This window comes from Pteropus alecto, unplaced genomic scaffold, assembly GCF_000325575.1.
Source record: "Pteropus alecto unplaced genomic scaffold, ASM32557v1 scaffold22, whole genome shotgun sequence".
In the NCBI taxonomy this organism is placed as follows: Eukaryota; Metazoa; Chordata; class Mammalia; order Chiroptera; family Pteropodidae; genus Pteropus; species Pteropus alecto.
In genome coordinates, this window is record NW_006434839.1 from 1,953,001 (window position 1) to 1,968,447 (window position 15,447).

General features: G+C 51.4%; 1 protein-coding gene across 1 annotated transcript in view; it reads left to right on the forward strand.

The window, feature by feature from the left end:
- The window catches only part of DENND2A (DENN domain containing 2A), a 91,957-nt gene that overhangs the window by 67,864 nt on the left and 8,646 nt on the right, over positions 1 to 15,447 (forward strand). Inside the window, exons 13-15 of the mRNA XM_015588359.2 lie at positions 1,654 to 1,794; positions 3,146 to 3,294; positions 14,001 to 14,193. Coding sequence (XP_015443845.1) covers positions 1,654 to 1,794; positions 3,146 to 3,294; positions 14,001 to 14,193 — 483 coding nt within the window. The remainder of the gene's footprint in view (positions 1 to 1,653; positions 1,795 to 3,145; positions 3,295 to 14,000; positions 14,194 to 15,447) is intronic.

Below are 15,447 nucleotides of genomic sequence, written 5' to 3' on the forward strand. Positions count from 1 at the left end.
GGAATCGTTTATTCTCACAGACGTGCAGGTCGGCTGGGGTTCGTCCCTGCTGACCGCTGCTGGGCTCGCTCATGTGCTGTGGGTAGGCTGGTCTAGGCTGGCTGATCTCTGCTTTGGGCAGCAAGTCTGGGGCTGGGGCTGCCCCACCAGTCTGTCACCCTCTTAGACAGTGAGGTGCCCGTGTGCACTCGTCTCGGGGCGACGGCAGAGGCGCTCGAGGGCCAGCAGAAACACACGAGTCCGTCCCCAAAGGCCTGGGCTCCGGACGGGCACACTCGTTCTGTTAGCCTGGCATCCCTCAACCCTTTTTCCAGTATTGTTCCCCTAAGCAGCCTTTTAGATGCTTTTTCCCTTAACTGCCTCCCCTCCACATGAAATTCTTTTTCATTTTTGTCACATTATTTTCTTTTTATTGTGCTAAAATGTACATAACATAAATTCGTCATTTTCATTATTTTTGAGTATACCGTCGGTGCCATTAAGTACATTACTTTGTCGTGCAGCCATCACCACCATCCATCTCCAGACCTGTTTTCATCTTCCAGAACTAAACCTCTGAACCCATTAAACACTAACTCCCCAGTCACTCCTCCCCCAGCAGCTGGTAACCACTGTTCTACTTTCTGTCCCTATGAGTTTGACTACTTTGGGGTCTCATGTAAGTGGAATCATACAACATACTTTCATGTCATACAGCGTACTTTCATGACTGGCTTATTTCACGTGGCACAATGTCCTCGAGGTTCATCCATGTTGGAGCATGTGTCAGAATTTCCTTCCTTTTTAAGGCTGACTAACATTCCATGGGATGTATGTACCACACTGTTTATCCGTTCGTCTGTTGGTGGACATCTGGGTTATTTCCATCTTTTAGTTGCTGTGAATTATGCTCCTGTGAACGTGGACGTACAAGTATCCGTTGGAGTCCCTGCTTTCAGTTCTTTGGCGTTTATACGTGGAACTGGAATTGCTGGATCATACGATGATTCTAATGATGTTCTAATGATGATCATATGACGTTCAAATTTGGAGGGGCCGCCAAACCGTTTTCCAGAGGGGCTCCACCAGCAGTGTCTGAGGATTCTAATTACTCCGCTTCTTCCTCGACACTCGTTACTATCTGTCCTTTAATTATAGCCATCCCGAGAGTGTGAAGTGGTATCTCATTGTGGTTTCGGTTTGCATTTCCCTGAAAAAATCTGGTTCCACAGATGTACCTGATGTCCGTTTATGTGGCCCCTCAGACTGCTAAAAACCATTATAATTTCTACATTTTTTCACTACCACCCCCAAGAACCACTTTTACCCTCTCGGGGCGTATCGCTTCTACCAAGAGGGCATGTGTTATTAGTCCAAGAGACCATATGGCCAAACTGAAAGTCACGGGGGCAAGGAACTGTACTTCACTTCTTCAGTGGGAGGACCCGCAAAGTCACATGGCAAAGGGAGTGATCACAGAGGGGAGGGGTAATGACACAGAGATCACAGAGAATCAGGGTAATGACAAAGAGTGGAAGAGACTGTAAGTTTGGCCTGATAAGGCTGGCAGGGGCCTCCCCATAATTCTTCAGTCTCCGGGGCAGGCCCACTTCATCTGCAGCAGAGCTCGGTGCCCTGACTTCGGGATGGCTGAGCTGCTTTCTGTCCTCGCAGATCTTGGACGAGGTGGAAAAACGACGCGGCATCTCTCCTGCGCTGGTACAGCCCCTCATGAGGAGTGTCATGGAGGCCCCCTTCCCAGCCCTGGGCAAAACCATTGTCGTCAGGAACTTCCTGCCGGGGTCGGGCACTGAGGTACGTAAGCACTCACATTCCTTTCCTCTCCTCGGGGAGAGAGGGGCCCCAACGGCCCCGTCCCAGTGGTCCGAGGGGTTGGCTCTCAGTGGCCTGTCACATTCGATGATGTCCTCCTGCTCCTCGGGCATCATGGATTCCACCCTAAGTCTAGTCCATCCGGCCCAGGATTCTGGCCCAGAGAGCAACCCTGGCAGCACGTGGTGTCTTTTTGCCTGACGTTGGCCTCACAGGTTAGGGACCACGCCGAACATCCCTGGCTTCTCTCAGTAGCCCATTACATTCATAAATTACATATGAATCTATTTACTTTTTGTATGTGTGTGTGTCTGTATCACCTCTGTAACTGTCATGTCAAACAGATTCTTTCAGGGAAGACAAGCTCAGGTACCACTTTTTATTCACCTTAGACTCTGAAGCATGTCCTTGTTCTTGGCTGGGCTGCGATTTGATGCAGGAGCTTGTTTGCATTTTTCCCATTTCCTGTATGTGGCTCTGTGGACCTCAGAAGGCAGATCTCACTCAAACTTGGGTCTCTAGTTCCAGAGGCCCTTGGAAAAGCAGGTCGCCTGTGGAGATAGGCTCTGGAGCAACCCAGTTTCTCAGCATGGAGAGGAACAGTCTCCCTGTGGCTGGAGAACCATCCCACCTCAGAGGCAGGCAACTTGACCTTGGGGATGTCAGCACTAGCGGGCCCCACTGTGAGGGCAGCACGGGGCAGGTGCTGAACTGAGAGTAAAAACCAGTCTCCACTCACCGTGAGAGAGCCAGCTACTTACAGAGTAAAACCGTGCACACGAGTAGTGGCTGGAGCAGAATTCAGGAACATTTCTGCAGGTTTGGAACGTGAAGATATACACTTGAATACAGGCTGGAAGACGTCACTCCGGAAGCGTTGGGGTGGGGTGGGGTTGGGTTCACTGGGAATGCCTCCTGAAGGAGGCGAGTCTGGGAAGCGCTGCTCGGATCTGCTGGTCCTTCTGCGTGAGCCGGTGACCCATTCCAGCCGGTGACGTCCCTGGAGACAGAGACGCGTGCCTGTGGGCCTCTCAGGGACAGCAAGTTTTCAGCAGGCATAGACCTCCCCTGGGAAGTCCAGATATGTCATTGCTGGGGACAGCCTCCGATCATTGTGGGCCAAGGGCCACCGCTTCAGCCGTCCTCTCTCCCGACCTCCGTGCAAACTGTCCTCAGTCTTGTAGTTGAGTGCAGGGCCCGTTCTTCCCTGGGATCTTCTTGTCCTTTCCCTTTGCCCCCGCTAGTGGGCCGCCCCTGCTGGGATGACCGGATGTGTGAGAGGCCTGGCTGGGCAGGCCGGGCCCCTCGTCACAGCCGCTCCTGTTCCTGGCAGGTGATTGAACTGTGCCGCCCGCTGGACTCCCGGCTCGAACACGTGGACTTTGAGTCTCTCTTCTCCTCTCTCAGCGTCCGCCACCTGCTCGGTGTCTTTGCCTCCCTGCTTCTGGAAAGGAGGGTCATCTTTATCGCGGACAAGCTCAGGTACCCAGCTTGGCTACTTCCGCTAGAGTGTTTGAATACAGGCAGCCTTAGACTGTCTGAAGTCTGGAGGCCAGGTGATTGCCTGGGGTCACCGAGGTCACTCCACCGAAGTGAGAGTGCGAGCCGGTGGGCACCTGTGGCTGGGGGTCTGGAGTCGCCGGTGGCGCACAGCGACAGGCCCGCACTCTGCCACGCCTGCCCACAGCCTGCTTTCCACTCGCTCAGCCATGTGCGGGGCGCGGGGGCGCGGGGGCGGGGAGGCGAGGGCATGCAGAGCTGCCCCAAAGGAGCTGTCAGTCTGGTGGGAGGACAGAGAAGTGAGCAGTACTGTGCTTGAGGGCTCGCTAGGGGTGCTGTGCCTTGGGGACTGAGAAGGGCGCTCACTCCCAGAGCTGGGGGGCGGGGGGACCTCAGGCAAAAGGGGCTGTCTGTACAAGAGTGGGAAGTGAGGGGCATGCAGAGGGGCAGACTGGCTCACGGAAGGGCCGCAGGGCCCCACTAAAGGGCACATCCTTCCTCTCAGAGTTACGGTCGCACACAATCACACCCACTCACTGCCCGGTAAGATGCCACCCACGTCACAATGGTCACATTCAGTGATTTGCAAGGGTCATGTGACAAATCAAGGATGCAGATAAGGATTTGCAGTCATTCTGAACTTTTAAAAAGAATTCCAGGCATTTTCATCATCACAAAATACTGAATCAGAGCCTTCTCCGATTTGGAACTGCGGACACAGAGACGTGAGTGGTGGCCGCCACTCCAGGAGGGCCTGAGACATGGGGCCCGCTGAGGGCCAGCCACCCAGCCGACCAGGAGAAGCAGGTGAGGCCAGCTGAGGGGTCCATCTGGAAAGAAGACATGCCAAAAACACAGAAATCGAACCGTGGTTCGGAGAGGAAATGCACCTCACGACTCTGGAAGACAAAAGGAAGGAAGAAGAAAAGGAAAGAAGTGGGGGGACCCTGTGAATGCAGAGCCCGCCCTCTCCCCACCCGCCCATCCGGTCACCTTTCTGACAGCTCCCCTCAGGACTGGCAGGCACTTGGCTATTCCCATCCTGCCCCCGCCCTGTTGTTCAGTTAGCGCCTCACTTTTAAAGTCACAGTTATTGTCAGCTCAGGAAGCAGGCTCTGTCTCTCAGCCGCAGCTGGTGCTGGGCGCTGGGCGGCTGCCAAGGACCCTGGGCCCTGGGGAATTCAGACCAGAGAGTTCTCAAGGTTGGGGCTCTGGAAGCGAAGGATGAGTAATAACCCTTCAGTGGCCGGGGTAGGGTTTCATCAGCAGTCAAGTAGCATTCCCCGTCCCCCAGCAGCCCCCCTCCGTGCCCCCTAGTCTTCCAGTTGTCGATTCCCAGGCTAGCCTCTGGGGAAAGGGAAGGGGATGATCTCGGAAAGGCCTAGGCAAGAAGCAAAGGCCAGGGAGTCAATCTCGTGCCCACCGGGGCCCAGACAGGGGCAGACAGTCCCCTGAGGAGCTTGTTAGGAGATGTTAGGCTCCCGGAGGGTCCCGCCTGAAAAAGTGTCTGAGGAGATGGGCACGGCCAGAGAGAAGTCGGCCAGTTGAGGACCGGGACACCCGCACTCCAGCAGGCGTCCTCCACTGAGAACAGAGAGTATCTTCAAAGTGCAAAGAGAGAGCAGGTGGGAACAGAAAGGGAGGGAGCCTCGGCAAAGACAGACGTATCCCCGAGGGGCGGCAGAGGGGAGGTGGCAGAGGCTCAGGGCACCAAGACACTTGGAAGTGCTTAGGACAGAGATGACTTGGCCACCTCTCCCTTGTCCCTGGACAGATTTCTGGGTTGACAGGACGGACGCTGGGGCAGCCCCTCCCACAGAGCTGCGGTGATGAGAGACCAAGGACAGGAAGGGACCCCCCACCCCGCAAACGGACCTGCCCCAGCGCCTCCTCACGGCTCCGGGCAGCTTTGTGGAGGAGATGGTTGCTTCTCGGTCTGGCTGGAGGGACTGTGGAGTTTCTCTCCTCATCCCGCCGTCCTGGGTGCCTGCCGTTCTGCCCTTAGAGACTTGGTCTTTTCAAACAGCAGACACCCATGAGGGGGCGTAAAATGCAGGCTGCTGTAAGTGGTTCTTCTAGGCACACGTTGCCCACTGGGTGTTTTCTTTTGCAGCAGCTGCCAGATGTGGGCGCTGAGGAGATGGGGTGTTTATAGAGGAGGAGGAGGCTGCAGGGGTGTGAATAATGCCCTCCTTGGTGCACTAATTATTGTAGGTGTGCGTGGTGTGTGAGGAAAATACCTTAATTACATTTTGGGGCCCTTTACTAGCTTTCAGACTTATGTGTTCCTCTCTGATCACCCAGGGACAGCCTTCCCAGAGTCGGGAGGGACCCGATCATCCTCAGCTGTTGGCCCTGGGTCTCCTCATTTATGACACAGGGGCTCGTCGGCACCCAGGCCCCTCATAGCTCTGACTTGCGAGAATTCTGGTGTCTCGTTGTCCCCAAAGGCAGCAGTGCTTTTTCTGTTACAAGTAGTTTCAAAATGTTTTCTCTCTTGCCCAATAAACTATCTTTCTACCCAACACTAGTTCCAAGCAGACTAGGTGGAAAAATAAATAAGTAACGGCCCACAGAGCCGGAGGCAGGAAGCAATGGAAACGCGAGCCCGACGCGCCTGACGGGAACGACCGCAGCACAGCGGCAGCGGTGCCTCTGCCCTGCTCTCCCGAGGGCTTGACCTGTCTTCTTTCAGGCGCTCACAGCTCAGTCAGATGCGTTCTATTATTAGGAAACTAAAAGGCACAGAGAGCTTAAGCCCCTTTGCTCGAGGAAGTGGTTAGTGCGGGAGCCTGGCTCCAGGGAAAACGAGCAGGATCTGGGGTGGGCGTGAAGGGCTGGCCGAGGCCGTCTGTCTAAGAAATATGAGCAAGGAAGGTCTTTAAAAAGATGCCATTAGGACCCCTTTGTGCTTGGCAGTCAGGCCAGAATCATCTCCCGAAGAAGCTAAGATGGCGGTGCTTGTCTCCCCAGGGCCCTGTCTCCCTTTATGGCCTTCCCGCCAGGGCCCCAGTGAGGTAGATGGGACTGGGTGACCTGCAAAGTCTCTCCGAGCTCTGAAATTCTCTGACTCCACGGGCCAGAGTGCTCTGGCCTTCTGGGACTACGTTCCTTGATACCTGCTCTCCCAGTGATCCTGGCCAGAACCTGCTAAGCCCCCTAGTCCTGGCCCAAGTGTCATCCCTCAGGCTTCCTGTGCTTCCCAAAGTGTCCCAGGGGACCACCGCCTCATCTGCCCAGTGGTAAAATGGGGGAGTGGACTATAGAATTTCTTTGGGGCCTCTTGGCTGAAATGCCCTGTGATTTTATGAACGTGGACGTGCCCAGGGGGCACCGTTAATAAAATCACAGGGCATTTCATCCAAGAGAAATGAGACCTCCCCGCTTTCCCACCCTCACATACCCTCATCTGGATAGTGTGTTCCTGCTGCTGCTTCCTACCTTAGCGGGATCCTAATCATGGGCGCTTCAGAGCTGGTGAGATGCCGAGGACACAAGGGTTCCTTAATGCCCCTCTTAACCTTATGTGCGTTAGGGTAAATACACACCGTGTCATGGTTCGCTCTCACGGGCTTCGCAGACATCGGTGGCCTCCCCGGGCCTCTGCCCTAGACCATGCTAGACTGTACCGCCTCTGCCTCCTCTGGCAGCTTTTATTGTATACTTCTGGGGGCCTCAGCTCGGCCTTCTCTTTTGGGGTCCCTCTGACCCTCAGTTGTGCTCCCTCCCCTAACAGGCCAAGTGAGCCGGTACAGGAACGTCTGACTCACTTGTAAGACGGTGACTATGCTATTAGCTATCATGAGCTAATGATCAGAGCACGGGAACTCCACCAAGAGCATCGTGCGTGTGAGGGTGCCGAGCGAGAAAGCCAGAACCCAGCTTCCTTTCCCCAGCCTGCTCCACCTGAGGAGGCATCAGTGTCCACCTAGCTCTGGCTGAGTCATGGGACAATAGCTACAGAGAATTTGGGGTTCTTCGGCCAAGCCGTGACAAACAAGGGCTTGGGCGCCACTTGCTGGCTGCCAGTTGTCTGACCTGGAAAAGTCTGTGAGGAAAGCTTCAGCATCGGTTCCAGCCGGTCCTTTCATCCCTATCACCATGGCACGATTCTCTACCCGCCACGCGTGCACCAGTTTCCAGCCCTGTTCAGCTGCACGTGGAAGCAGACCTCCTCATTCTTCTGGTTTCTGTCCATAGCCCTGATCTTTTCAATGCCAGAGCAGCCGTGAGAACAGGGCCCACCACAAACTCAGCGAGTGGCCCTGTGACATTCGTTCCAGGGTGGACGTTAGCCAGCTTTAGGCTCATAGTCACTGCTGCCAGCACCCTCCCCCGACCACACGATTTATTTACTCATCATTGCCAGTGAGTCTGCCCACTGCAAGAGGAAAGAGCAGGGAGTCGCAGCAAATATTGCATGAGTTACAAAAGGGTTTCAAGCCGAGCCAAAAATCCACCAAATTTAGAATAACATTTTTGCTCCGTTTCATCTTTAGGGTGGACATTGAGTGTTTCTTAAGGCGCTGTCAAGCCAATGTCTGACAGATGGAAAAGAAAGAATGTTGTTGCGATGGCTTGTTCTGTTGTCATAACAACCCAAATAAATACTTCCCTATACCCCTTCTTCATTTCCTTGATGATAAACATTTTGTTTTTTAGTTTATGAATTTCAGTTCCCAGTGTTTTGGCTAAACCTACAGACCAGGCTGAATAATCAAACCAGAGCTGCACATTAACAAATTTGTACAAAAATTTTAGATGGAACAAAGTTTTTAATATGCAAGAAATTTACTGTTTTTTAAATATAGTGCCAAAAGGTCAGAAGCTGAATGACAGACTGCTATCCAATTATAAGTAAGATTAGGTGGTCAAATCTTGACAAATGCTGAAGTTTGAGCCTTGGTTTTGACATGTGGGCAACTACACAAATAAGTTCATATGTAGCTATGCACATTCATCCTTTTAGTTCATTTTTAGTCAGTTTCTGTGAGCATAAATGGGGGTCCCACATCCTGCCTTGAATCAGTTACACCCATCAATGTTTGCCACTGAGAAAAAGTTTGGGTTTGTGAGCGCGCCCTCTGTAGATGGATGAGTTTGCCCAGGGCCTACCCGAAAGTGTGAATAGCTGCCATTTTGGTGCTCTGGTGTCCAAAAACCTATTTCGGAGGTCCTCAGAGTGGCTGATAGCATCCTAGAGATACATACATTTGATTCGGCAAAGTTCTATGAAAAATGCAATTTTCGTAACGATGGCATCAGTCTCATTAAACATTAACTACCTATTTTTGCATATGAACACCAAGAAGATAACATTTGGAGCATTGAGAGAAAGCAGAGCACACATCGTGGTGTTCCGCTCCAGCGCCATCCCTAACAGAATCTTGGGCTGGAAACTTACTCCAGTTCTTCTCCCTGAGTCAGACCCCTGCCTTCTGTGTGTTGTAGTTTTGGGGGGTGCTTACTACGGCAGCTCAAGACCACTCCCACACTTTCATGTTAGTTCTCAGAGTGAGATGTCACCGATGCTCTTCTGCCCTCTCTCTGCTGATGAGCCCTAGATTTACCTTCCAGTGACAAGCCTTGGTTCTTTTCAGTTTCGGCTGTTTCCAGCTCCCGGCTTCTCTGTCTTATAGATTCATAGCTTGTGGACATTAAAGCTGGAAGGACATTTGAAATTATCTAGTCCATATTCCTTATTTTACAGAAGAAAAATCTGAGGCATGGCGACGTTCAGGGCTTTCTTTACCTGACATCACACAGTTTTCTCGAGGCCCAGCCCGTGTTCTTTTTAAACTCGATGGCACATTACTTCAGGGTTTGAAAGTACAGTAGTGGAAACGTGGCAGCCAGCGCATGGTGACACCCACCTCCCACTACGTCTCGCCAGCACCAGAGCAAAGAGTGCCTTTCGCCCCTGTTCCGGGGAGCCATGCACTGACAGGAGGGACGCTCTGCTTGGGATACCGAAGGGTGGCGATGGGCTCATCCTGCAGATTCCCGGGGTGTCTGTCTAACTCCGGAAACTCATTGTTGACTCTTCTGGTAGCATCTTAGAAGATGCTATATGCTTAACTCTTATTAGTTCCTAGGTGAGTTGCAAGGCTGCTGAGCATAGTAACCCCACACATGGCGCAGGGGCTGAGGCGCACCAGAACCGAAATGTATTCTCCAGTTAGCATTCGTGGGTGCATCCTGACGTCTCGACACGAATGCTTCAGCCCTCAGGAACCACCACCCACCAAAGAGCAAAGCATTCTGGGCCCGACCCTTCTCACCTATGCCCAGCTTTCAGCCCTGTGTCCCAGCCTAACTCCCACTGGGGCATGTCCACCGCCCCCCTCCCCCGCTTTACAAGCTGATCACTGCTCCAGTGCTGGCGTTCCCCTCCTCCGCCCCGATGTAATGCATGGAATGCCAGCCGCCAGCTGCCAGGCTCTCTCCCTGGGACTTCACTTCCCTCAGCAACACCGCCTCTCCTCCCCCACCACCTCCCGCAGGTGCTCAGTCAGGCAGTGCGGCGGGCACACCTGAAGACTCATCTTGAGTATCCCCAGAACCAGAGACTGCTCATTCCTAAGAGACCCCCGACCCTAGTGGCGCCCACCGCCCATCCGCCTTGAGGCTCCGCTAGCCTTTGTGAGTTGGTGAATACAATTAGCGCTTGCAGCAGAGATTGTGAAAAACACTTCAGCCACACTCAAAATAATCCCTTTGTTCCTCCACTGCTGACGTTTGGGGAAAAGCAGCCACTAACTGATTTTTTGCAGAATTGGACCTTTCTTTCTAGTGTTGCGAGAGGCATTTTTTAAAGAACATTGATGTGGGCTAGAGAGCAAGAGGAACAAGCCGCTCCTCAACAGTGCCCACCTGTCACGTCGTTTCACAGGTGCCAGCCGCCCGGCGCCGATGACGACCGGGCATGGACACGTTCGACCCAGCTGCGGCAGTGCAGCGAGAGTCGGACTCTTTAAGAAACAAGCAAACAAACAAATTGCTTGTTAGGAAAAATAGTCAACGGTGGCAGCACCTACGTACATGGCCAGCAGGTTACCCAGGTTCGACAGATGATGAGTTGTCATCATTTGTCCCCATGACAATTGAATACGGTTGTCCTTTAGCTCACTGCGTTCCAGTTAACTGAATGAGGTGTAGCTTTCTTTCTGCGACATGTATTCACCCGCCCTATGTCACTGGCTTCGTTATCATTTTTTAAAAAACTTGTTCCAACTGCCTTCCTCATCCAGTTGGTTCCCAGTCACTGCAGCTGAACTGGGGCCTTGGGCGGGGGTCCTCCCTGGCCCTGTGGGGCAGCACAGGGCTTCACGTAGGAGACAAGGCCTGCTATAGCAGCAGGGAGGAGGGAGGGAGCAGTTACTTCCTCCTAGGGACAAAGTCACGAAACTGCAGAAGGGCAAGAGGCCTTTTCTCTGCATTGCGAGAAAACTTAAACAGACTGTTTTTCTCAACAGAGGCTTCTCACTGTGCCTCTTCATGGCTCCTTTTCTGTCTCTGCATCTCTGTTACCTGTTCCAGTCTGCAGGCCGGCCTCGGCTCTGTGAACTGCCCCCACCCTGAATGCAGAGGTGGCCTCGGGTTCTTGAGCTATAAAATTCAAAAGAAGACGAACTCTAGCCCTGAGGTTGCTTCCGAGTCTGAAATTCTGTGATTCTATACCTTGCCTGGTCAAAAGTCCTTAAACCACACTCTGAAACGTAAAAAGACTCTTAAACACAGGCGCTGTATTTTCATTCTCTTCTGGGCATTGACTAAATTAGGAGTTTCAAAGGCCGGCGATGTGCAGCACGGGTGACAGCGTCTACTGCCCAGACCGCCACATGATCCACTTCCTTCTCCAAGGAATATTTAGGAACTTATAACATGTGCTATAGAAGGAGATGGGTTTCATGCAAAAGGCTCCATTCAGAGAATTCCTTCTTAAGGTGTGTTTTAAGGGACTCCCTGTAGTCACTTGGAAATGAAAGCCAACATCCCAGTTAGACATACTGGTTAGACATATAACATACCAAAGTTCCCACTCGACCATCACTCTCCACCCGCACCCCACCGCCGCTCAGTTCCCTGTCCAAATCATTGGTTTCAAACCCTTTTTACCACAGTCCACAATGAGAAGTACATTTTACATTCAGACCCAATACCTATACACAGATCGTTATTTACAACGGAAAAAGTGCAACTTTTATTTTCTATTCTATTCGCTTGTTGTTTTTAATACTAATTACAACCCAATAAAAATATTTCAGGACCCTCTAAAATGAGTTGCAAACTAGTCTGAAAAAACCTGCTTTAGTCACAACTATCCTTTATATTTTAACCTCCTTGTAGTTTTCGGAGTCGCGACCTCGCAAGTATAGTACGTGAGCAGGTCAGCTTCTTAGACTGGCCACACACAAACACAGCTTAGTCTTAAAATCCAAAAACTTTAGAACAAAGTATATGCTACATATTCAGTGATCTATATAGATCAAGGAAGTTAACCCACAAATTCTAAGCAATTCACTAGAAGCGTTAACACTGCTGAGTAACTGGGAGGAAGGTGCTCCCTTAGGAAAAAAGTTTCTCTGCTTTGGGAGAAGATCCTTTGAAAGACAGAATTCACTTCACCCCGCGCTGGTGGCTGAATTATTGATATCGCTCTCCTTAGTATAAGGCTTAACTAAATGTTCCTGGCTCAGTCTCACTCAGCTAACAAAGAAGATAGTATAGTAATAGGAACAAAATCTTGGGGTAGCATCTTTGTCCTCTGTTATCATTTGAAAGAAAAGACAAGGGCTAAATACCGATGAAACGTGGATGCCGTGCTACTAAGCAGTGTTTCCTGATGCCAGCGACTATTAAGAGAATGATCGTTTGCAAAGACAGGGGACAGGAAGGTTAGGAGATTCACACTGACAAACGAACAAGATTCAACATTGCCCTTATTAGGTTTGGGGGCCCCAAATGTAGATGGGGTGGAAGGGAGGACTAAGGTACGTTTTAAAGATGTTTCCGGGGGTGCTAGATTCACAGGAACTCGCTTGGAAGCTAAGTGAATTTTTTTTATTTTGGTAAAATATATGTATATGTAACATAAAACTGACCATTTTAATCATTTTTAAGCATGCAATTCAGTGGCATTAAGTACATTCAGAGTGTTCGCAACCATCGGTACTATCCATTTCTAGAACCTTTTCATCATGTTAGACTGAAACTCGGTACCCGTTAAGCAGCAGCCCCCCATTCTCCCTTCCCCCAGTCCCCAGTAACCCCAATTCTACTTCGTCTCCATGGAAATGCCTATTCTAAGTCCTCGGGTAAGTGGGATCATACAATATTTGTCTTTTTCTGTCTGGCCTATTTCACTTGCTGGCCAGTATCTTCTAATCCACCTTTTTTCTCCTTAAAGAAGCCAGCACTAAGTAATTTTTTTTTTTAATGGGCTCAGGAAAATGTTATGACTATGAGATTATAGGTGCCTGACATCAGGGGGACAGGAAAGGAGCTTTCATCTGTCGAGAACTCAGCTTCCTTGCAACTTTGCAGAGCATAGCTGAGACAAACGCAACATTCGAAAGGCGTCTTAACGGGTGAAATGCTGGTTACAGGGCCCACACCCTGCAGAGGACGCAGTACCTCACAGGAGAAGCCACCGGACCCTCACAGGGCGCAGAACCTACCAGCCCCTCACCAGACCCTGTTTTATGCTGATACTGCACATACTTCTAAAAAGCTTCCCGCAGCATTTTAGAAGCAGCATATTTTTGGTAGTGAGCCTGCTATATAAGCCTGCAGGCTCACTACCAATACTGAACGCTTACCAGGAAGGAGAGAAAGTCAGCTGTCACTCAGAAGGCCGTCATCACTACCTTTCCTCACTGTACGGCTGACATTCTAAACTGTAAGCCCAGTAAACCGAGTAAACAGTAAACAGTAAACCGAGCGTGAATGCAGGCACCCTGCAAAGCATTGTGGGGAGTGATTAGCAAGGCTCAGTGCTTGCCAACAAAAGGCTATGTTATGACCATTATTCTTTAAGAGAGACTCCCAATATTTCTCCACCGTTGGTATTTCTTTAAGTTTCGAATTCTGGGTAAGGGGTAACTGTACACAAGTTTCGCTTTTTACAAAACAGCCATTTGGGGTTGACTGCTGCCGTGTGGATACCAAGAAAGTTATCCTGTTGTCCCCGATTGCACCTAGGTGCTCATGCTTGATTGGGAGGATGTATGGAAGAGAACAAAGGAAAAGGTAGCGTTAGACTCTAAAGCCTCTTCAACAAGACAGTGAGCATCCTTGAGGCTTTAGTTGGTATGGTTTGGTTTCGAAGGGGGTGTGGGGAAGTGGGGAGAAAGTGAATGATTTCATCCAAACTTTATAAGAATGTAGCTTACGTGCGAAGGCCCACTTGTAAGAATTAGCTCGGGCATTAAATTTGTCCCTCTCCCCACATCTCAAAACCTCACAGAGGCTGCGTGTGCCTGATATACCCTGTGTCAGGACTGGGTTCCATGACATACCTAATATGCACCCGACACCTTTTCTGATCAATGTGCCTTTGGGCTGGAGCGCAGACACTTCTCTCCAGCCTCCTCCGTGGAGGCTGTGCACCCCGTGAGCCTGGGCAGGCCCCATTTTTCACACCCCGCCTGACTCTGCCCCTTTTCTCCTTCTCTCCCTGGCTGCAGCACGCTGTCCAAGTGCTGCCACGCGATGGTGGCGGTCATCTACCCCTTCACCTGGCAGCACACCTACATCCCCGTGCTGCCCCCGGCTATGATCGACATCGTATGCTCGCCAACCCCCTTCCTAATCGGGCTGCTCACCAGCTCCCTGCCGCTGCTCAGGGAGCTGCCACTGGAAGAGGTAAGCTCCTGGGATGTCCCTGTCCCCTTCCCATGGGGGGGCAGAGGGCAGAGGGGAGGTGTTGGCTAAGGCTGTGTGACGAGCAGTGTCAGCTTTGTCTATGAGATAGCCACCCCCCGCCCCAGTCTGCCTCAGTAGATCCCTGGTGACAGCAAACTCTGTTTTCCCTCTAAATAAACCTACTGGCATGAAAACCCACTGAGAAGGGCAACAATCAGCAACTTAATGAATGTTAAAACACTTTATCCATAAGTAGCCATCCATCCTATCCTGCTTTCTCTCCCACCCCCCTAGTTAGGGCAGAAAGCGCACGGAAGCTAATGATAATTTACATTTAGACTGATAAACTTGACGAAGACTGTGCTCCTACAAATAGGTTCTTTTTCATATCAGTTAAAAAGACAACAACCAAAATGTTTTTAATGATCAAGTTCTGGGTTTGGGGGTCTACATCCAAGTGGGAAAGTTTTCCATGGCATGTCTGTGGTTATTTAGTCCCAGCTCCTTCCTCTAAATAATCTCTGACCCCATGCACTGAGAACTTCCAGTAGTCAGAGAGGGGACCTTAGGGGACAGACCGATGCCTCTCAAAAAGAACACCTGGCCTTGAAATTCAACCCGGGCCCCCAGATGTGGCTTCTCTAAATGCCCAGGTAGTCCTAAATCTCGTTAAATAATAACCAGCAGACTCAGGTCTTCAGGTATGGGTTTGTGAACTGCAAGGAGTTTGTCTGGGTACCTTGCGATCCCTAAAATGGCTCACTTCGGTCCCAGAGGGAAGGAGGGAATGAAGGAGAAAGAGCCCTCAGCTCCTGGGCAGGGTCTCTGGGGTGCGTAGAGCTCACGTTCCCAGCTCTTGGTAGAAACATGGTGACCTTCCAGGCCCCTGCTCTTCCTCCGTCCTAGCCAGTGGCCAACGCCGAGGCCTGAGTGAGGGTCTTGCTTCCAGGGGCCTTCGAGCAAAGGCCTGGCCCTTGTGTTGCCCTGCTGGTGAGCGCCTCCCTCACCTCACCCTGGTTCTAGCCCCACTCTGCGGGGAGTGGGTACAGGAGGAGGCTTTATCCCAAAAGCCTTGGCTGATGAAAGCTTGATTGATTTACTCTGCAGTCGGATCCACTCCTCTGGGTTTTTCCCCTCCCATCCCATTAAGAGAAACAAGATCCAGTGGGTGTCTGGGAGGAAGGAGGGCAAACCCCTGGGTGGGCAGTGACAGAGTCCAATGCAATAGGCACTAGTGAGAGGCTATAGCCTCCTCACCCAGCTCAGTAC